General features: G+C 44.3%; 1 protein-coding gene across 1 annotated transcript; it reads left to right on the top strand.

Annotated features, from left to right (window-relative positions):
* The first annotated feature begins 5,085 nt into the window (after window positions 1–5,085).
* HAS2 (hyaluronan synthase 2) lies at window positions 5,086–23,747 on the top strand. The gene is made up of 4 exons (XM_061373467.1): window positions 5,086–5,261; window positions 13,497–14,123; window positions 18,521–18,622; window positions 20,750–23,747. The coding sequence occupies exons 2-4, from the start codon at window positions 13,497–13,499 to the stop codon at window positions 21,677–21,679; spliced, it is 1,659 nt and encodes a 552-aa protein (XP_061229451.1). The 5' UTR covers window positions 5,086–5,261; the 3' UTR covers window positions 21,680–23,747.
* Window positions 23,748–24,021: the final 274 nt, after the last annotated feature.

Genomic DNA, 24,021 nt, shown 5'->3' with positions numbered 1-24,021 from the left:
CTTTGTTTTGTGGTGTTATCTATGAATCCCACAGAGAATATAATGATATCATTTAAAAATAACATTGAGTCGTTCTAAACTGGGCTCTCACTACTGTCACATTAGACTATAGGCGTGTGATTAAGTCATTTCTCTTAAATTAGGCTTCACAAAAGAAACCCGTAGTTGACCTGTTTGTACTTCTATTTCATACTGGTTATACATTAGAACTCATTACTTCAAACTGTCCTGAAGGCCATTTTGCTGACAATCACAGTCCATTCTAGCCAAGTTCTGGACACATCCAAATGTGCAAGACTTCTTTCTAGTCTGAACCTGTCTGCTATTAACTTCTGTTGCTTCAAGTTACGGCTTTCTCTGCTATACGAAACAGAAATTGTTGCAAAGTTTCAATTCTGCAAGAGGGATTTCATTTTAAAGACCAGTGGTTTTCTGTAGATCCTGTAAAACTTCACTTATAAATAACCTAGGATTTAAATACCCCGAAGCCTTGGCAGCCTCTAAAATGGTTCTGTATACTGAAAACAACCACAGAGTTTTAGCTCTATCCGCATACAGTCTTCATGAGCCTCAAACTGCCCACAACCTTTATATTAAAATCTGCAAGTGGATTCTCAGCTGCCATAAAATCATCAATTAGGCCACGATTCCACTTTCATTTACACCCATATAAACTTCTGTAACTCTCACACTTCTACTACAAAATGCTATACATGGAAATAGGTGTGGAGCACACCTGATGTGTCAGTCAGGTTCTTGGCAGTTTCATGAAATTTAGAGATGGAAGGAACTGTTAGATCGATCAGTCTAACATCCTCACTATGGGAATCCATTCAGTTATTCTTGTACTGGGTCCAGTAAATTGCAGTGAAACAAAATGTAGCTTCCAAAAAAGCATCCAGAGGATTTCAAAACATAGGAATCCACCACTCCCCTTTATCATTCAGACAACTGTTACAGAAAGCTCACTATTAAATGTGCCTAGCTTGAATATGCCCACCTTCCACTTTCAGCTTTTCACTGTTACATGGAAAAGGTCCTTAGTATCTCTCATTTTCCTACCGTGCAGACCACTATGCATTGCAAACAGTTTGCTTCTTGCTTTTCTTTTTTTTTTTTTTTTTTTTTGTAAGCTCTGCACAGTAGCTTATCTGCAATAAAACTGTGTGTAAATCCTTACCTTAGAGAAGATGGGAAATAAGATCCCTTCAGCTGAATGGGCTCAGCCACCTCAGCTTCACTGAGGGACCAGCTCTGTTTGTATTTTCGCGGCAGCAATGCTACAGAGGAGGCTGTTCAGAGCAGTCCTGCTGCCAGCCACGACCGGCTACTCATTTCCACACAAGAACGTCCCCATTCCCCTCACCCCGGACAGCCAGTTCATACATGCACATAGGAAACGGCTTTCCTGCTTTGCCACTATCTTCGACACAGATCAGTTCCCTGAAGCAATCAGTTAATCACTGCAAGCTCTGCTGGTCCCAGCGAGGGAGTAGACTACATATGTGTGTGTGTGTGGTGTTTGTTGAGGGGAGGATTGACACATTTAAGGGTAATAGAAGAGGCAGGAAAAATGCACTTGGAGCCATCCCCTCAGGGTAAAAGCAAGTACTCAACAGTTGCTGGAGTGTCTAACATGCCATCAATTCATCCCCTAATTTGCTCTGCAGTAACCAATTTATTTAGCCATAGCCTGTGTCAAAATCCCCATAAAATGTATTTTGTCTGACCTCTGTCAAACAAACCCACTGCCTCATTAGAAAATAGAGTCAGGTTAGTTCAGTAAGATTATTTTCCTGCTGCTGGTGATCACCTATGCCTGTGGACAGTGACAGCCACAAAGTCCCTTTTCCCCACTACTTATAATTATAAATCCCAATTAGAAAACAGGATTGTTTGATTATGGTAACCATGTAGATGTAACATAACATATAATTGTAGATGTGATACACTTCCAGTGAAACACATCTACCTCTGTTTTCTATAGCACTACGTGAACTGACATTAATCACATCCTCCTACTTTTAATTTCTTCCTAGTAGGCAAACTTAGCTTCAGTGACCTACGTTATCCTGCTTGCCCTGACAGCATGATCACACAACGTGAGCTATGGCTGAGAAGGAAGTAGCTGTGGACATGAGAGACTCACCACTCCCATTATGTCATTTTCTAGAACAAAGTTTCAGTGTGATTTAAGTGCTGCTATTGCTGCCCCTGTAATACAAGCAGGACGCAAAGATTTGTGCCTCACCAGACTCTGTCTCTTGATCCCTGTTCAAAACTAAAGAGCATGGGATTAAGCCAATGGGACACTGTGTATTTCCAGAGTAATATACAGTCATCAGTAGAGGAGACATGCAGCCTCTGAACTTAAACTATTAAATGGTGGAATAAAAAGAAAAGAAAAAAAAAAAAGGAACTAAAGAAAAAGGAAATAATAGTTCATTTGTAACAAATGCTCATTGGAAAAGATTAATTTATAACATTTGGCTACAAAAAGAAAAAAAAACCTAATGCGTTCATCTCCACCCTTATTTCAGGTATTATCCTAGATGTGAAGTCCCTGTGCTGGACATGGGTGTCCCTGAATCAAGACAAGACAAACAAGTGCCCAGGGAGCCAGAGAGGCTGGCAGCAGCATCTCCCCAAGGCACAGCACTGGGGGTAGCCATGTTCAAGGACAGTCTTGGGACATCTGTGTTACAGCTTAATCCTCTCTTGCTTCTGGCAACACCAGAGAAAGTCTAATGTAAGGAAACCATAGTTTAGGACTCACAAACATCAGGGACTTGGTTACATTTATGGTGGTGGCTTGGTGATAGCTCCTTGCCTGGTTTACACTATATATTGGGTGGTATGAAGGTTAGTGTGGACAGGCGGGTCAGTAGCCCTCATCGCATTCTTCTGCCCTCTGCCCTTGTTTGGGGCAGTTTTCCCCTTCCCTGATGAGAGAGATGTTCTGAGCCCTATAACAAGAGGTGTGACACACATCAACTGGTGAAGGCTGGAGATGCGGAATGATGTTGCCTGGGGAGGAAGGCCTGAAGCAGAGGAATGCCTGGAAGACCAGATAGACTTCATGCTTGCTAGACCAAGGTTGTACTTTCAGGGATACCCTAAACCATCATAAACCAGATTGCTGTCAAAAGCAGTTGCCCTGCCTTTTTCTGTCCCAGGTTATTAATTCTTACGTTCTCCTCAAACAGCTCTTTTCTGACCTAAGTCAGTCCTCCTAACATAGGGAAAAGAACAATGAGGAGGCAGGAATGAGGAGCCCAAAGCAGGAGGAAGGTGAGACAGAGGCTTTCCCTGGCTCTGCCAGGTTAAACCAACCACAAAACTCCAGCCTAAACTAGCGGCAGACTTATCTGAGGCATACCTATTGCTCAAGGAGCTTGGCTTCCATGCAAATCCTAAAGCCACTCTTCCCCTTGGCAGTGACTGGGCACACCTGAAAATCTGACCACTTCCCTGAGGGACCCAAAGAATCTTCAGTCTGGCTAACCACCATCTTCAAAGCATTTGTCGTGCACGAGGAGCCCCCAGAGCGCTGCAAAGATTTCCCATACCAGAAGGCAATGAGGGGCTGTAACTCAGCGAGGAGTCACCGCCGCGTTTCCCAAGGGTGTCTGGACAAGGTCCCCTTTGCGGGTTCGACTCCTCAAAGCAGCAGCCTTTGTGGTCCATGAGTGAACAGCACGGGGGAGCGAGAAGCTGGTTTCGCCGCCGTCCCGGGGGTCCCTAGCAGAGCACGGCCAGGCTCCACCGCCCCAGCGCGGCTCCGTGCATCAACCGCACCGGCCCGGCTCCGCCTGGGCGTCCCCGTGCTCCGGGCTGCTCCGCTCACTTCAACAGTGCCACCTAGTGCCTCTCTTAAATCATTCCAAGTGGGAACGGGGGCTCCGGAGCGGGGAAATCCACTTTGGAGGCAGAGAGGAGTTACAAAGGGAAAGAACCGGTCCGTGCGGGCGAAAGCTGCTGGCGAGCGGCCCGCAGTGCGGTGTGCGGTCAGCCGCTGGTGCCCCGGCTACCTGCAGACCGTGAGTAGGGTACAGTGTGAACACCGCCCGTTAAAAAATCTAACTAAATAAATAAATAAACAACCCCCCAAACATAGTTTTCCAGTTCTTAAATTGTCTAACGTGTTTCCTGGCTTTTATTAACACGAGTGGCATGGGTATTAACGAGAGTGGCATGGGTATTAAGGCCAATGGGAGCTTCCTTGAGTATTTGCTACTTTAAATGTTTCCGAGAGTGAATGGGTAAAAGTGGAACTGGAAACTGCAAAGTTCATCCATTCATAGAGGCAATTCCCATTTTATTAATAAAAACCAGCAGCAGCAAAAGCTGTCCTAGAAAAATAGTGGCTGTGGGAGAGACAAACCCCATAGCCCCAGCGGAGTGATGCAGGGAGTGGGGGACGTGGGGGTTTCCCCCTGACTGCGGGGCATGGAGAGGAAATCAGGTGGTGGCAACATATGTGTATTGCGTTTCTCTGCAAAACTGAGACTTAGCTAATTGTATTCCTGCCGCTGAACTGGTCCTTGGCTGAGATCATTTCAATGGGCAGGGTTGGTTTCTTTTTTTTCCTCCTTACAGGAGTTCCCTCCCCTCCTTCTTCCCATCCTCCGCCTATTAAAACAACTCAAGCCTCACTTGTTAAAAGACCCCATAACGTGGAGGAGGCAGAAAAGCAGCAGCAGCAGCAGGAAAGAAAAAGACGTCTGGAAAATATTACCCGTTTGCTGCTGCTGCTGCTGAGAAACCTCATTGAAACAGTTACTCGGTCAGCAAGGCATCACCAAAGAGATTTTATCTGATGCTGTACATCTCTCAAACTTTCAGACGCTGCCTTGCAACTTCTCCAGGCTCCTGGCTAGCCGGGATTGAAATAGGACCTTCAGCTTTGACCACGAGAAACTAAATCTTAATTTATTACTTTTAACTTTTTTATTATTATTATTATTTGAAAAAAAATTAATCCCACGACTTTGAGCTAGAAACTGAAGTAAAGACAAATCCATGGTAATTGTGAACACACGTGGGAGAAAATGAATAGGACTGAATAGCCTTAAAAAGATTTTTTTTATTGTTTTCATTTTTAACTATTTTTTATTCCTGAGCGTCTTAGTAAGTCCCTGAAAAGTGCGATTTGATTTTTTTACCTCAAACTTGGAAACTGTTCAGCGGGAGCAGCGGTACGTGAGACCACACAGCTGGCTGGAGCCCCTCTATGACCAAAGGACAGAAGGACAAACAAGGTAGGTGATTTAGGGTTACGCTTCTGTCATCCCAACAGCAGAAGACCCTCTCCTCCCATCCCCACTGTTCAAAGGGGAAAAGCTGAAATACCAAAGCTAAAATACGACTGGGGCTGGGGGAGGACCTTACCGGCTCTGCGCTACACCTAGTTCAGCAATGAATAGGACCGTCATGAGGATGAATGAGGTTTTCAGCTTCAATCCCCTCTTCCGTGTAATCCGGTTAAGATATTGCTGAGCGTTAAGATTTGGGAGGGGAAAATAAAAGGCGGCATCTCCCCCTCCAAAAAAAACCCATCTAACCCCCCAACAAACCCAGCATTGAAACGAACTCGAGCCGCAGGTCAGCAGCCGCTCCGCCGAGCCTGGCGGGTGGCGGGGCGCTCTCCCAGCCCCGGCTTGCTTCTCCCCGATCGCCCCCTCCTCTACGGCCAGGACCGGGAGAGGGGACGTGACAGGAGCGCGGGGGGGGGGAGACGGGACAGCGGGGAGGCAGCGGCGGGAGGAGGCCCGAAGTCCCGCCTGGGCAGGGTGAAACAGGCGCTGCCGAGCGGAGAGGGCGGTTTCCCGAAGACGGGACGGGATGGAACGGGTGCGGTGCGGTGCGATGCGGTGGGGCGGGAGCCGCCGGCTGCCCGCGAGCTTCCACAGCCGCACGCCCGACCAGGGCAGAGCACAGCCGAGCCCCGCCCCGTCGGGCAGCCCGCGGAGCCCGGCCCTGCAGAGGGAGGGTCACAGCCGGGGCCGCGGGGGGCGATCCCTCCAGCGCGCCCGACCCCGCTCCGCGCAGCCAGCGCCGCCGCCCGCCCTCGGCGTGACGTGGCGGCGCGGGGGATCCCCCCGGTGCCCCGCCCGCCCGCTGTGACGCGGCAGCACCGCCCCCATTGGCTGCAGCGCCGGGCAGGGGTTCCCCCGAGGAGCGGAGCCTCCGCCGCGCTCCGGAGCGGCTCCCATAGCCCTGCACCAGCCGTTGGTCGGTGGCTTGGGCATGGCCGGGACTCAGCGCCTGAGAGTCTCGCAGGGCTCCGCGGCACGGCCAGAGCCATCCCCTGGGCCTGCAGTGACCCCGCGGCACAGCGCTGCTCCCCGCCAGCTCCCTGCTTCACAGCCTCATGGGTCATTCTCCCATGGGCACACAGGGGTGCCGCTCCTCTCTCAGGTTTAACCCCCGCAGAAAGCAGGGCAGCAGGGTACCTCATTGGAGGGTGATGGCAGTGGCAGGTGCTCTCCTTCCCTAAAAATGTGCTGAAAATCTAGCCCCCATCAAGGTCACAGCCACTTTGTCACTAGTCTGGAGAAGACAAGGTTCAGCGGGGACATTATTGCAATCTACAGCTACTTGAATGGAGGTTGTAGTGAGGTGGAGGTCGATCTCCCAAGTAACAGGTGATAGGACAAGAAGTAATGGCCTCAGGTTGTATCAAAGGAGGCTTTGGTTGGATATTTGGAAAAAATTCTTCCTAGAAGGGGTGCTCAGGCATAGGAACAGGCTGACCAGGGCAGTGGTGGAACCACCATCCCTGGAAGTGTTCACAAACCGCGTAGATGAGGCCCTCAGTGACATGGTTTAGTGTTGGTCTTGCCAGTCTTGGGGTAATGGTTGGACTGGATCATCTTAAAAGTCTTTTCCAACCCAGTCAATTCTATGATTCTACGATTCTACGGAATCTTTATGGAACAAAGCCAGGATTTTATTTCATACTGGTAAATCTTTCTTACCCTATGTGCAAGTGCAGAAAAACCTGGGAAAAGGTTTTCCCAGTAGTAGGAATAGCAGCCCCTCTGGGTTCAGTGAGTTTCCCATGCTAGTTCACTAGCAACAGCCTCTTTGTATCTATGGTGTGGGAGCAAATTTGCTTTACTTTGTTACTATTCAAGATCAGTATATAAAGCAGCAAATTACTCCTCCGCTACTCAGTGTAGTGGGACTTGACTAAGTCAAACAAGATATGACCTGTGCTTTATAAACAAATTACAAGGTAATCAGCTATGAACGCCAAATAAATATTTATGTGCTCGATTAAGGCGTGGAGTAGTTGGTTTTGTGCCAAAAGCATCCATGGACTTCATGACCAGCAACCAGAAAGCATTTCTAAGCTAGATTTTTGTTTAACCGCAATGAAACATCTGAGTATAAATATGATTTACTCCTTATTTCTTAGAGCATTTGTCTGTTGTTTTTTTTTTTTGTTGTTTTTTTTTCCTCTTTCAGTTAATTTAGTAACTAGCGTATCACTGTCTACATTAGAAACAAACCCAACCAGCAGCTGCAGAATTCTTTCCACATCAGTTACTCAAACCTGTAAGAGACTAAATTTGGACAGTTTAGTGGGAAACATATACCGAGCAGACAGAAGATCCTTGATTTGCTGATCAAAGCCTGTGCATGCAGATACAGTTTGCTGTCATTACTAATCCTGTTCTTGATTTTAAGCCTAACCCCAGAGTTAATTTTAGTCTTATGTGAGCCCTTTCCAGAAGATCAATAGCATGACAAAATCTGGAAGTGATAAATAACCAAAAGCACCAGATATGGTAACTCTGCTGTGGTAAAGATGTACAGATGTAACATAACTTTTCAGTTTCCTCTCTGTAGGCTGTAAAATAGAAGAGGGAGTCTGGATAGCTATTTTATGCTTGCAATTAATGTGTACCTGGAATCATTTGTACTTCAAAGATAAATTATTTATTTTGCCGTCAAATTAAGGCTAATAACGAACTTAAATATTGGAAAATGGTAACCCGCAGATAGTGTTTGTGTGTACAGGCAGACTGTATGACGCAAAGCCACATGCAGTATGTCTGCCTGTGTTCATGTGCATCCGCACTCACACGTGCACTCAAACATGCTCATGTCATTGAAGCAGCTGCTCTGTTGAAGTCAACGCTGTTATTCTCACGAATAAGGAGGGGTTTTTAAGGCTTCTACTCTTCTACACCAGAAGGAGTAACAACACACATCAGTAGCCTAAGCCTTATCATGAAGGGTTTTGTAGGCCTCCAAGGACCTCTTGAATGATCATGATCCTGATTTTACAGGTGACGAAGCTGAGACACAGAGAGGTGAATTCACACACCTAAGGTCACCCAGCAGGTGAATGGCAGCACTAGGAACAGAATCCAGATTGTCTGTGTCCCTGTCCACTCTTGGATGCTGTGATGTAAGAAATACAGTGGTAAACAATGACCTAGCTGACAGCTTTCGTAAGGGACATTACTCTCTATAATAAACCTGTCAAATATATGCATACATTTTCAATGTGAATACCCCAGAAATAGCAGCTCTGTGGAGAAAGATGCTTTTTTTATGCCTCCACTACAGAACTGCAAGATAAATTATCCACTGATTTCCCTCTTCAGCAAAATGCTTAAGTGCACAGTTATCTATAATGACATACTTACATGCTTTGCTGAATCCAAAGCCTCAGCGCTAAGGTTCAGAGGACCATGACTAGTAGACATTCAAGAATTCAGCTTCTATATAGGCATGTGTAATTGAGATGTTTTCAAAGGTTTTCAGTGCTCAGCACATTGCAACAAAGATCTGCAGACAAGTCTGATGCAAGGGTCTCATATAGAATCATAGAATCAACTATGTTGGAAAAGAACTTTAAGATCACCAAGTCCAACCATTACCCCAGGACTGCCAAGGCCACCACTAAACCATGTTGCTGATGGCCTCATCTACATGGTTTTTGAACATTTCCAGGGATGGTGACTCCACCACTGCTCTGGGCAGCTTGTCCCCTCCCAAGACCTTGCCCACCCCCAGCCTACTGGTGAGGGGAGTGTAGGAGAGCAGTCTTGATGCTGTGAAGGACTGCTCACTGGTAGCCAAAACCTGGTGTGTTCTTAACACCTTCCTAACTACTGATACCCAGCACTGTAAGGGCTGCTGTGGGGAAGGTTAGCTCCAGAGCCAATAGAGGGACAAAATCATCACACTTGTGACTGAACCTGTACTGTTGTCTCCTGGACAGCTACTGACTTTTGCAGTGTAAGGTTTTTTTTAAAAAGTCTCCAGATGTTTGGAATTAATAAGTGCTAATTCTTTCAAACAAACTTCCACATCATTATGTTTTATGTACAAACTTCCTGTGTCTCCCCATCTTGCTTTTTCATCTTCTGGGGAAAAGCTAGCCAGAAGTACTACATGGCAATATGCTTCAGTGTTGTACATGAGAGATGACTTTGGAAACAGATGATGTAGTGAGTTGTGTCCCATATGTTGCAAGCAAACCTAACTTCAGTTTGACCTCCTGATTGCTTCCTTAGTCCTCATATCAGCTGGTGCAGAATAAGTGAACAGGCTGCAGATAATATTGATGTGTTCAGACACCAATGCACATAGGTTTTCTGGATATGCCATTTGCCCCTATTTGGTTTATTGCTGTCTTGGTGTATTAGTAACAAATTAAGCTGCTTTGTTTTTTTTTCTCTTTGCCTCCTGACTTTGCAAAGAAATGAACTACTTCCAGGTGCTCTTACTCTCAGGGATGCATGAAAGCTGATTAATAACCATATGGGTGGACTGTTTGTAAGATTTTGGAGAAGGGGGTGAAGTGCTACATTACCAGTGTAGAGCAGAATTTGCAGTCCTGTCTCAGTACATGGGGGACATAGGCACCTCCAGAAAGAGTCTGACACAGGCAGTGCAGTCTTATTGCCGCCTGGAAGGCTGATGCAAACTGATGGACTTTCTGACTTCTTTCAGTGATAAACAGCTTTCACTCTTAAAAAAATAATAATAAAGGAAGAACACTGCAGGAACTGTTTTCATCCCCCTGTGTTACAGACCTCATTAAAAACCTGTGCAGAAAGTGCAAGATCCAGGTTTGACTCCAAAGACAGGGAGGTGACCCAACTCACCTTCTCACCAGGTGAGAAGCTGTTTCCCTCCTCACTCCTGTTCCCATGCAGCAGCTGTCCTGTGCCTAAACAGCAATGACCTGCAGTTATCTTTGTTGATCCAGGAATATGGACTGGCTGCGGGTCTTCCACCTGTTGAGCACCTCATCCCTAGCATAGGGGGTGCTTTTTTCCCCCTTTTTAAGTGCTTCAGTGCCTATTTCCCAGGACAAACTGACAGGGCTAAATCCCTCCGGGAACCAAACATCCATTAGGCTGAGACATAAAACACTAAGCTGTGCTGGTCATAGAAGGTGTGTACGGGCTGTGTACAGCACCTTCCATCAATTACTCAGCTGTTGAACACGGCTGTATTGTCAGCAACTTTGAATATTAGCATTACATTTTTGCTGAAGGAATATTGCTAGCACTTAGAAAGAGTGCTTATCAATGAAGTGACTGAAAAACAATTGTGGCTTTGAAAGTTAATGTGGGTGTTTGTCCTTCACCAGGCATTTGACACATCTTGACTCAGCACCACATTAGTTTAGGCTTTCACTGTTAAAACACAGTACTGTACACTGGTTCTCTGGTAATACTCAGTTTTAACTTTGTGTGACAAGTTCAGGAACTTCAGGAATAGATTTCAACTGATGTCTTATGAAGGATGTAATTTTACACTTCACAGTGTTAGGCCGGGCTAGATACTTGTAACAGCACAGTCCAACCTGTGATGTCAAAGTGATGCAGCTATTCCCTACCCTTGGTGCGAACATTTGACTCGGCAGGTCAGTTTTGGTTCCAGACTTGTATAAGTGTCATTTCCTTTTAACTTCTTGGCTCAATTATTGAAGAAAGGTGGAGAGGTTTTGGCTGCTTTGCCATTGTTTGGGCACGTTCAAGTTGATGAAGATCAGTTCTGCTGGGCAAGCTATCAATAGCTCACATGCTAAATCTTGGGAATATTGAGCATTTTTTTCCAGACTTTCCCTGTGTTTCAGTCAGTTAAAAGACTATACATAAAAACCTCAATTGCACATACAAAGGGGAAAGTTTCTTTGATGAAAGCCAGGAATTTAGATCAAAACACAGTTTATTTTCCCAAGGTTGACAGTGAAAGGATAGAAAAAAAATGCTGGTTTATTAAGACCAGAAATCCATTTCTTGATCTTAAAAGGCTGGCTTTTTGTGAGGGAGGGAAGCTGTGCTGTAATGACAGCATCAGACAATTCTCTTTTTTTTTTTTTTTTTTTCTCTCTTTTTTTGCAGAAACACTTCATAGGAAGAGAAAACCAAAAGCAAATTAATATATAAGAAGCCTGGTAGAGTATACAGTCAGTCAAATGTAAACACTCCAGATCTTAATCTAAATCCTGTGGGCTCCACCCATACAACTGATCCATTTATTTCAGCCATATAATTCTTAATGTAAGCAGAATTTACCCCTGCTCATTAATAGGAATTTTCTATTTCTGGCGAGAGAAGTAGTGGACCCCAAATGAGAAAGCAGAGTACAACTGTGCTGTTAATGAAATGTTTACCTTGATGTTTAGTGCTTGAGGGATTAATAAACACACAAGCTATTTGACTTCAAGGCAATCTAGAGGGGATCTATTACTTAATCTGTTTTCTAAAGCCAGTCTATTTTGGGCACTGTGTTTTAATTCACCTACAGTGGTGGTAAGCATAAGCTATCTTTTATTAGGCTTCTTTATGACCCCTTGTTGTGAAAGACTTTCAGACAGGCCAGAGCAGGGACAGTCCCTTTTGCTGGTGGGTGATTACAGCACCTGTCAGGGCCCAGCCGTAAGTATTCAAGGAAGTCCTAGAGATAGGGTCCAATTTCTTTAACAGTGTCTCCAGATATACATTTAAGAGGCTTCCTCCTGTCTTGAAATTTAAGACCCTAAATAGCCAGTGGAAAAAAGCACAGTCTTTGTAACCTCAGACTTTGTGCTTGCCTGGTTTATTTTTATTGTGTAAGTGATGATCTGCTGACTTTTTTTCTTCCAAGTCTGTAACTTTTCAGACAGAAGTGTAATTGCTGACAGCTATGCTGCTGCAGCTTGGTGGCATTTCTTCAAGAAAGAGTTAAGGACATATATGATGTCAGGAAGTGCTGTTTCAGCTTTAGCTTTGGCCAACAGATGGTGAAACAAACATGATCAGCAGACGAGAAAGATGATAGCAGCAAGGAAAATATGATTAATAGTAAGAAAACACAAATATTAAGTTCATTACTCTCTCTAAGATAACCTAATTCAGCAAAATATTCAAGCACGAGTTTCAGATTCATTGACTTGCAATGCATTTGCTGGGTTGGCCTTAAACAGACATTATCTGTTTATGTCCTTAATTTCAAATGCAAGAACTGACATGAAACGCTGTCATTAACTTTCCTGTAATTCTGAGAAAGCTGTTGCATAAAATAGTTAATGTGATTGCCAACAAAAAGCAGTTAGGTAGCAATATACTCTGCCTGTCTGCCTGCCTACATTGTTTGTCTCAAGAATTCCAGAGCACCCTCCTTGCCAGCCAGCTCCTCAATAGCCCAGAGCTCAGGTTAGATTTCACAACCAGGTAACATAAAATGCAGAAGTGGTCAGAATCAACTGATGTTCTAATGAATTTCTGAGCCCAGGGTGGAGTCTTGGCTCTATTGAATTAATGTGTAGTTTTGCCACAGACTTAATCTCAGTCAGGCTTTAGCCCTATACTCATATGCTCACACGTGCATATATCTATGTACACAAATGTATGAATAATACATTTTTGCAATGGTATCGAGAAGACCTTTTAAAGCAGATGTCTGATTATATAAATATAAATTATAAATATAGTCAAGCATCTGTTTAAAAATTATAAATAAATTCAGACATCTGTTTTAAGAATGTCTTTCCAATATTTTTGCAAACATAACTAAGCGACAGAAGCGATTCAGGGGGGGGATGCAGTCATGAGATGGATGGGGGATGAGAAGGGGCTGCCTAGGCATTCAGCTGTTCCGCTTGCCTATGACCATATGAAGCGAGTGGTGGCCCAAAAGCCCCTTCTGCAATCCCCCAGGGTAATATAACAGAGTGTCTCATTCAGCAAGTCCAGGCTGCCAAAATAAGATCCTGACACAGACAGCACCTTCTGTGAGGACATTACAAATAGTAGAAAACATGCCTGGTACATTAAGTGTATTTGAATCTTACTTTGCACAGAGAAAGTACAGCAAAGAGTTATTGAGTTTAACAAGGTGATGAGGTAAATCTGTGACACAGCCAGAAGCACAGGGTGTATGTGTTGACGCTGAGCTCTATGTTGTAGTTATGTGCACCCCTTACAAGGTCTTTATCAGCAAGTGGTGGCTCTGCTAACAGTTTCCATACTTCTTTGCAGATGTATTGTGAGAGGTTTATATGTATCCTGAGAATACTTGGAACCACACTCTTTGGGGTGTCCCTCCTTCTGGGAATCACCGCTGCTTACATTGTGGGCTACCAGTTCATCCAAACAGACAACTACTACTTCTCCTTTGGACTCTATGGTGCTATCCTGGCATCACATCTCATCATCCAAAGCCTGTTTGCCTTCCTAGAGCACAGGAAAATGAAGCGGTCGCTAGAGACTCCAATCAAGCTGAACAAAACAGTTGCCCTTTGTATTGCTGCCTATCAAGAGGATCCTGACTACTTAAGAAAATGTTTACTTTCTGTGAAAAGATTGACCTACCCTGGAATTAAAGTTGTTATGGTCATTGATGGGAACTCAGAAGACGACGTTTACATGATGGACATTTTTACTGAAATCATGGGTAGGGACAAATCTGCCACTTATATCTGGAGTAATAACTTTCATGACAAAGGTCCAGGTGAGACGGAGGAGTCTCACAGAGAGAGCATGCAACATGTATCTCAGCTGGTCCTGTCCAACAAAAGTGTTTGCATCATGCAGAAATGGGGTGGAAAAAGAGAAGTTATGTACACAGCATTCAAAGCACTGGGGAGAAGCGTGGATTATGTACAGGTAGGTATTAGAGCGCCAGGTCAGTGCCAATTCAAACACACTTTGAAAGAAAGCAGCTTTTGTATATTTTATGCAGCATGTTAGAGGCCATCCTAGTCTCTGATGAACACAGTGCTCCTTTCAGTCTGTTTGGAAACAGCTTGACCGTTAAAAGTGTATTTTGCTACCTTTTAAAATGCTCACTGTATCTGTGAATATGTGAAATCTGTGCACCAGCTACTCAGAAATCTGAAATCCTTCCCCAGACCTCAGTACTGCCCCTCATCCACATGGTTTTGCTTTAGACAAAGCCAGTGGATTCCTGAAGACCCCATCTGTGCTTCTGTAGGTCAAGATCTCAGGTAAGGTTTTCTTTTGTGAGGTTGCTAGCGGCCCCATGTTCAAGCACACAGACAAGTATTTTGGTAGCACTAGGGAATATCTTGGAGTTTGTAAAAAACATGGGGATATTTTACAGGCTTCAAAGGCCATGCAGAATATTCAGTAAAAAGGTCAATGTGCAGCCTTTAAAGAAAGATTTCTTCAGCTAAAGCCTGAAGGAGCTTTTGCTTCATCACTTACAGCTGCATTACCTCACTCACCGCGACTTGGCCTTTAAAGCCCTTATGACACTGTTCACTTAAAAATGAATTAGGCTGGGTCCTCTCTCCCTGTTTCCAAAGCAGCAGAGACACATTTCTTTCCAGCTGCCTCGGATCCCGTGAAAGATTTTCTGTTTTCCCCTTACACATGGAAGCACTCCTCACCCTTGCAAACAGCCCTGCTGACTGTGGGAAAGGGAGGAAGCCATGTGTGGAGGAAGGCGGGTGGGATCAGGGCCTCTGGGTGAACACTGAGGAGCCCTCCTTATTGATAGAGGCCAGCAAGCCCCACTGAATATGAGATGATCTTCCTAATTAACCACCCTCAGCCCTTCCCACCCTCTCCCGACCTCAGACCATCCAGTAGTCTCCTCTTCAGTACCCCATGAAGGCTCTCTGCTGGCTCAGGGCAGCTGCAGGGCTGAGACACACATTTCTGTGGTCCAGAAACACAGCATCCACCTTCACAGTGTCCACATAGAGGCTGCCAGTGGCTGGACTGTGTGCAGTGAGTCCTGCACACACAGGAGGGGCAGAAACTGAAGAGTGCCAGGAACTGCTCTGTTATTGGAGCTGAGAGTGTAAAACAAAGATTTAAAACCCATCCCCATCCCCTAACACTTCCAAAACTGAAACTGATTTATTCTCTGGAAACAATGGGTTTACGCTTTCCATTGTCTGCACTTTGGTTCTGTGCTGTGAGGCATTATGGTGGGATAAAAATGCTGGTTTTCTTTATTAGTATGGTTTTATAATCACTTCACACAGAAGTATCAGATTGCAGAGAGAGACGGCAGAGAGGAAATGGATGCATTGCAAGTTTCCTCCCTCAGTCCAGCTCCTGCATTTGTTCACGGAACCTGGAAAAAGTGTTTCTATTTCAACAGTCATAGCATAAACTGAGAAAATGGGAGGGATATTTCTGGTCTTTCAGTCAGTTAACACTCCTGACCTGGCTCAGAGGGAACTAATGAATGTGTCGGGGACTGTAATGCTGCTATCCCAAAAGCTGCAGTAACAATTGAAGCCACAGGCACATCTGCAGACACACAGGCACATCTGCAGACACACCTATATTAGAAATGCAGCACCTTGGTGGCCCTGGCTTCTACACAGTCATGATGTAATGCAGCTAAAATGTAGGTCTGTTTTATGAATGAAAGAAGGTTGAGATATTTCAAATGGGGGTACCCAGGGTAAATTACTTTAAAGAGGCTAGACTTTTTAAGGGCTGAGCAATATGCTTCTATGATCAAGTACTTTAGAAAAGTGGACCGGTCAGCACCATTTCCCACCCCTGGAACTGTGGGCCTTATGGTTCTTAAAAGACACCTAGGAGTTATGGACAGGCAACCATAAGTAGTCAGACAGATGCAGATAAAGAGCTGTTGCTCATTAGCGATGTCTCATTAAATACCCGAAACTGCTGTGAAGGCTTATTTCCATCCTGGAGGATGTTAGGAAGGTGCAAGCATGCATAGCAGTTAAACTGGCAGGTATCATCTCTGCAGAGCTGGCTGGGGCAGCCAGGGTACAATTCATCTTGGCTTGATGGAGATACCTGTGTGGAGAGTCCAGTGCAGCCTGAACTTCTTAGAGCAGCTTGGATAAATCACCACTGGTTATAATGAGTATCTGAGCTCATTATAACCCTTTCATGCAACTCTGTGACCCAAGGCAGTAATTTCTAGGTCACAGCCCTTATGTAGAAAGGTGGCAAATTGCCCCTTGCACTGTGCTGGGCCACCCATGGCTGGGCAGACCTTGGTGTGTCCTATTTGGGTTCCTAAGTGTCTGTCTTTCTCTGGGTGTATCCTTTTTTTCACCTGCAAAAGCCTTGTCCAGATGGAAAATAACGGCTTTTCAGGTTTGCCCCAAATCCCCAGGCATGTCCACCGTGCTGGCATTCCCAGGACACATGCTGGTAAATGAATCTAGCATTTTCGGGATTCTTCATACCTATTTGTGATGTTGCTCATGGTCAGGTATTTCTGCTATAGATAAATGCATCTGACAGGGTGGAGGCTGCTCAGCTGCTTCAGGTGACAGTCGTTGGAGGGAAAGCAGAGGGAGCCAATTCCAGCCTGTCAGTCATGGTCACAACAAGTATCTCTGCCTGAGCCTGGGTACTCACTAAACTACGGATTCTCTGTGCAAAATGCTCAGCCACAGCTTTGTCCAGGGAGCTCCAGATAAACATATAGGCATCATTTCCCCCCTTCAGCAGAATTGTTCTGCTCCCTTTTTATCACTGAGTGCTGTCACTGATGATAGCTGGAGACACACATTGGTGATGCAAAGGTACTCCTTGGGATTAATCCTTTGAGGGGAGGAGCTGGATACATCTGGAAATGTTTGTGGCTTTTCTCCTGGAGGAAATATCAGAGCTTTCATCACCTTTCTCCTCTTGGCCCCCCAAAGTGAGCATGGAGCGGAGCATGTTGTCAGGCACTCAGCTGCATCCCAAACTGTGCAGCCTGACTATCCTAGGCTTGAGTCTGGTCTGTAGCAGAGCCCCCAAATGATCTCTCCCTCTTCACAGACCAGACGTGAGGGTTTCTGTTCCCCTGGAGTGAGAAGGCTTAAGCTGAATTGAAAAATTGGATGAAAGGACACCAAAATTAGCATACCCCAATATGAAGCCTCACCAGAATTGACTTTGTATGTTGCTCATGCAGAACTACTGATTTTTTTTGCCCTATTGTCCCCATCTGAAATCACGGGAATGCACCATGGGGATAAACTGGAAGCAGTATGAAAGTCTGTAGGGCAGGGTCCAGCCAGCCAGGGGGGTGTTTCTGGGACAGCCTCTTCTGCCCCAGTTTCTAGGTGTCTGCAGAACACACAGTGGGGGCACCGCTCGCCGCAGCAGCCACAAGGAGACACCCACTTGTTTGAAACAGTCTGCAGCCCGTGTCATTCTCCTCCAAGCAAACGAAAGCGGTGCCAGCTGACTTGCAGGCCGGCCAGCCTGTCTGAGCCCTCCTCCTACTCTCCAGGGGAAAGCCAGTTCCTAATGTACACAGTGTTTAGTTGACTAGGAGTGTTTGTGTGGCTGAAACGCCTTATGTGTGTCATCTATTTCTGCCCCGGTTTTGTGGAGCGCTGCACTTCAGGACTTGCTCCTTCTGGCCTTACATAGGTTTTATTTATAAGAATGACAGAGGAAAATAGCAAATAATTTATATATATCAAATGTCAAATCCCTGCAATAATAACACACCATGCATCTAAAATTAAAAATGAGTTTGTTCTGGAATCCAAAATACATATCTTACATGGATTGCTAAAGCCTTCTGAGAGTGAAAGAACTATCAGGTTTCTTCCCAGACTCCTAGTTGACATTTTTATAACAAGTGGCTGGAATTTAACTCGTTGCTCCTTCCCTCATATGCCAGTGGGAAACCTTTGACCAGGGAGCTCCAACCGTGTAGCCGGTGCAGGGAAACCCTGTGTCAGGGCTCAGCAGGATTCTGCCACACACCCACAAACATTGTCTTGCTCTGCAGTGTCCTATCTCTGAGAGCATATCTTGTTAGAAGCCAGCTCTGTGTGCCAGTAAAACAAACAGAGCTGATACAGAAGAGAGTATTGTTTGCATGCACAGCCCCAACAAGCACTCTGTTTTGTTCAGCACCACTCTTTGCTGCCCGATACAAACGGTTTTAACAGAAGCATCAAAGCAGGCTTCAAAGAGAGATTTAATTTCACTGGGGAGAATATACTTAGAGTTATTGCAGTCACTCACATGATCTTTATTTTCTTCTCTAGTGTGCTCCTTAACCCATTTTTATTCTTGTTTTGTCTTATTTGTAGGTCTGTGATTCAGATACAATGCTTGATCCAGCCTCATCAGTGGAGATGGTAAAGGTTTTAGAAGAAGATCCAATGGTTGGAGGAGTTGGAGGTGATGTGCAGGTGAGTATGACAATTTTAAGATTAACAGAGGGATTTCAGCAACTTTCAGCAACTATTTCCCTGCCTGGAGTAGCATTGAATATATTGTGATACCCTGGTAGAGGTTTTTATGATAACTTAATCTTTCTGTCTGTTGAACGGAAACTCTTATTCTTGGATGTGAGCACTGAATGGTTTTAGCACCCATACATAGCAAACAAATATTATTCTTCTCCATATATACGAAAAATAGGGTAGTGCTGGACTGTTGTGGCATCTTTGAGTCTCTGGTTATAACTATTTGCTCAAGGTGCCAAATAAAAGCTATAGGGGAGCAGGGAATTGAGAACAGGTCTCCCAAAGCCAAGTTCAGCACCCTAAGCACTACAGTTATGTTACAGCTGGAAGCCAAGATTGTTAGGAATAAAAGCCTTTTTGAAACTCAGTGCACTATGCAATCTTTGTATTGTTGGGTTTCCTCTGCATCTCTGTCAGGCAGGACAATGGAAAAACCCAAAGTCAGCCCAGCTCCACTTCTGTTAGGATTTCCAGCATTGCTGAATTTGGCTGACAACTGCAGCAAAAGGCCGTTCATTCCTTTAGACACAACTGCTTCTGCTGCAATTTAGAAAGAAAAAATGCATATGGATATTTCAGTTGGCCTTAGGATTGGTCCCCTGTACTCAGTTGGGCTTTTATATGAGATGCAGGAGAAAGGCCAGCTCTATGGGCAAGCACTTGCTAATGAATGCCCCAGTAGTCAGAAGTATTTCAGGCATGTGGCTCTTAACTCCAGAAATTAAGATTCCCACAGAAGCCTGAATATCTTTGCGGCTCCAGGCTGACCACAGACCAGGCATCACACTCCCCCTGCACATGTGAGGTGCCAGGCATGTGTGAGTACAACTGGAGGGAGTCAGTACAGGTTCAGCTATAACAGCGAAGGTTCATAAGCATCTGCAGAGAAAAGTGGAAGGACATGAATCTTCTGGGAAGAAAGGGGGCAGAATGAGGCTTTAGTCTTTTTTTCCCCTTTCCAATTCACTTTCCAGCATACACCAAATACATTTGAGCCTATCCCTGAGCCCTGCTGCTTCTGAACTCTTCCAGAATTAAACAAAGGCAAGATTGGCTCTTGGCCAGCAAACCTGACAGAAATTAGGACCGTCAGAGCAAAAGACTGTTCATTTGGGGTTTTTTCCTAGTTGCAGGAAAATGTCTTCTACCTGTAGAAGGCCACAAATTCCTTTGTAAACCCCCAAACTGAGAAGATATGGGTGCAGAGCTGGCACAGCCACCCTACTACACGCCTCCCTGACACATCCCCCCACACAAGGCGTGTGCTGAGAACCTGGATATGAAGGCATTGACTTGGGCATCTGCACACACTCATACCTCCACTGAGTGTTCAGACTCCTAGGCTATGTCTGTGTTGTATTTTAAGTGTAGACCTGAGCTTCAGGCGAGTGTTGGGGCATGCAGAAGACAAAGACTGAGACTTTTATGCAGGACAAAGCAAGACTTTACTGGAGTATCAGAGTGTGTTGTGGGGCAATGTACCAGGACCAGTACTGCAGAGACAAAGCAGAGCAGGTTGTTCCTCAGACAGACTAATGTCAGATATGGGGACATAATCCATGGTCAAACCTCTAGGGCCAGCCTTATGATACCAGAAATGTGTGCCAAAGACCATGTGCTTAATCATTCTCATGCTCCAGCACAGCTCTGGGAGGGCTGGGAGAAGTCCTATGAGCCCCAAAGATGTGTGCAGGTGGCAGAGAAGCAGCAGGCCATGTCTGGGACTCCACCATCTCCTCTCAAGAGAGGTTGACTCCAGTAGGTCTTAAACTGGGGGTAAAGGGAAAGGAAGAATGAGCCAGAAAATAAATTTCTTGGTGGAAAATAGGAAGGGTTTCAAGGAAAAAGAGAGCATTTTGGTGGAGCAGACTTCTGAAGGCTTCATATCACCCTTCCTGCCAGTGTCATGGACCATACAGAACTCCTGTGTCTGTGAGTGGATACAGGAGTGAGGTTCCTCCTGTATTTTGGCTAATGGTGCTTTAGTCTCTGCAAATTCCATATTGATCCAGTGTATATATTTTCTGTCTCAGGAGCTCATCTAAAATGAAACCTTTTCTTATTTTGCAGATTTTGAACAAATATGATTCCTGGATCTCCTTTCTGAGCAGTGTGAGATACTGGATGGCATTTAACATAGAAAGAGCCTGTCAGTCCTATTTCGGCTGTGTACAGTGCATCAGTGGACCTCTGGGGATGTACAGAAACTCTTTACTCCATGAATTTGTGGAAGATTGGTACAATCAAGAATTTATGGGCTCCCAGTGCAGCTTCGGAGATGACAGACATCTAACTAACAGAGTGCTAAGTCTGGGCTATGCAACAAAATACACAGCTAGATCCAAGTGCCTTACCGAAACACCGATAGAGTATCTCAGGTGGCTGAATCAGCAGACCCGCTGGAGTAAATCATACTTTAGAGAGTGGCTTTATAATGCAATGTGGTTCCACAAGCATCATTTGTGGATGACCTATGAAGCTGTAATCACTGGATTCTTTCCTTTCTTCCTTATCGCCACAGTCATTCAGCTCTTCTACAGGGGAAAAATCTGGAACATCCTCCTCTTCTTATTGACAGTTCAGTTAGTGGGCCTGATAAAGTCTTCATTTGCCAGCTTCCTTAGGGGCAACATTGTCATGGTTTTCATGTCACTCTACTCAGTGTTGTACATGTCAAGTTTACTGCCAGCAAAGATGTTTGCAATTGCCACGATAAACAAAGCAGGCTGGGGCACGTCAGGAAGAAAAACCATTGTAGTTAATTTTATAGGACTCATTCCAGTCTCCATTTGGTTTACAATCCTCCTAGGTGGCGTGATTTTCACTATCTACAAGGAATCAAAAAAGCCATTTTCCGAGTCAAAACAGACAGTTCTCATCATTGGCACAATACTCTATGCATGTTACTGGGTTATGCTTTTGACTTTGTACTTGGTTCTTATCACCAAATGTGGCAGGCGGAAGAAAGAGCAACACTATGACATGGTGCTAGACGTATGATGTTTCCGCGGGAAGTTACCCAGAGAGTTGTAAAGCAACCCAACGACTTTGTAGTATCTGTGGCATCAGACAAACGTTGCCAAGGGAAATGGATCATTGCTGCTGGGAATAGGACATTTATATTCCTCTGGGTTCATTTTCATCCTGCCAAAGTAAGAAAAAAACAAACAATAAAACATGATTACTTTTTTCCAAGGCGGGCAGGAGAGAGGGCAAGAACACAAACCACACAATTTCATCCTGTTCGCAAGAAAAGGGGAGAACTTCTATGTTTATGCACTTTCTTATTGTGCATATGCCTGACAGTGTTATGTTCTATATACCTCACTGGTCATGCTTATGTGTGTGGACAGGAAGGAAAGGAGTTTGGAGAATCGCAAAAAGGATCTTACAACCCCTTGCAACCTAATTTATGAACTTCTCTTTTTTTTATAGTTCTGTTTATAGGAAGGGTCTTTTGTGTTAGGCTGCCAAATGTAATGCCAAAGGTAAATTTTAAGAGGCCATTGGCTGAGCTGTATTTTTATATTATTGTATTATTTGTGTGTGTGTATTTTTAAGCCAACTTTTTTTTAAATCACATATTTTATATTTTACTATCTGCCAAAAAAAGCTGCCTCCCCCAGCATTTTGTTCTTTAGTCTTTTTACATACATTTGGGAAACAAATAATCATACTTTCTCCCCAAAAATTTGTGCTGACTTGTTCGCAACTGAAAGAATAAAAAAAGTCTCTCTGCATTTTTGCAACTGATGAATGGTTATTTCTGTGAAAAAGCATTTAAATGTGCTCTTTGAAGACATTTATTAGGAAAGGCCCAACATTGTCAGTTTTTGAATACAAACATATTTGTGCATTAAAAAAAAAGGCCAAAGGGGTAGTAGATATGTGCAATTTGGGACTTTGGTTTGGATAACATTGTGAAAGGGAAATCTCTTTTTCTGCTGAGAGCATGATATCCCTGACATGCACAATAACCATAAGGCAAGGCAGGCCTCTATGCCATTGGAAAAGAAATTGCTAATGGAAAGCTCCCACTGATTTTATATGGGACCTGAAGAGTCAAAATTTCTCACCTAGAGAAAACACTGGACACCCAAAACTACTATTGACTTCACTGATGGTCATAATTCATAATCTGCTAGCACCATGAAGATGGTTTAGTTTTTTTGGTTTGGAAAAATACATGGAAGAAAAACTTATCAATACCTGCAAAATATGCGTGTCTTACTATAGAGCTTCTGCAGTGCCCCTCACGTGTTTACAGAAATTCCGAACATCAGCTTCTCTGAGATCCAGTGGAATACAGACCGCAGTACTGAGCCCAGTGATTTATATTTGACTAGAGCATATCTACCAGAAAAGAAGCCAATTTTTTTATCAGGAAACACCAAACCTTAGTAAATCCATCACTTCCTTGGTGCCTAATAATCAGTCCTGGACATTTACTTTGGACCATGGTTTTGAGAAATACTATTCAGGACTAAATTCTGCAGTCCTTCACCAGCCAAAGGAATGTGGCATTGAGCCCTAACATACTTTATAAAGAGCAACAGAAATCCAGCTGCACACAGATACATGCCCTTTTTAGATTCTGGTATTAAAAGCACTGTGGTAAAGCAGAAATCAGCATATGATGCTTAAGGAACTTAGAAGCATTTTCAGCTTCTGTTGTTTTTACGCAGACATGAACAGATTCTGCTGTAGAATGAACTGCACACACACTACCTTATTTGTCTGATTATCTTGAGGTACATGATTGCTTGAAAGTCATACTAATATTATGTTAATGATTGGAGAGTTGATTCATGTTGATTACAAAATAGAACAGTATTAAAAAATGCAAAAGAAACGGTAAAAATAATAAAAAAAAACTTGACTATGCCTTTTAACTATTTATGATGTAAGTTAAAGCTTGGGTTAACATTCAAATGTCAAATAAATCCTCTCATTCTATAAAAAGATTGAATTAATTGCCTGTATTTATTCTAGCAATTATTCAATGTACTTCCAATATAGGTTGTATAGTATAATTGTTACTTTCATAAATAAAATATTTTTGATAAGACTATGACTAATTCATGGTATTTCTGATCAGCACTTCTGCTTTGAAGCTATCAATCTGCATGGTTTGAAGGTTGCTGTTATCGTGTCACCAGCCTGATTTCCAAGTAGGAATGATCTATCGTATAGCAGAGCACCTAGGGAGAGCATGCTTGGAGGAGGCAGGGACTGGTCCCTGCTCTGAGAGGCAGCACTGTATGTGGTACTGCTCCGAGTCTGCCTGCCTTTGCCAACAGCTGCTAGGTGAATTCAGTCAAAACACTTCCCTCCCTTTTTCC

Source organism: Neopsephotus bourkii, unplaced genomic scaffold (assembly GCF_033783945.1).
Source record: "Neopsephotus bourkii isolate Nb327-2 ecotype Australia unplaced genomic scaffold, CSIRO-AGI_Nbou_v1 NB_1630, whole genome shotgun sequence".
In the NCBI taxonomy this organism is placed as follows: domain Eukaryota; kingdom Metazoa; phylum Chordata; class Aves; order Psittaciformes; family Psittacidae; genus Neopsephotus; species Neopsephotus bourkii.
This window is presented reverse-complemented; position numbering and strand designations above follow the sequence as displayed.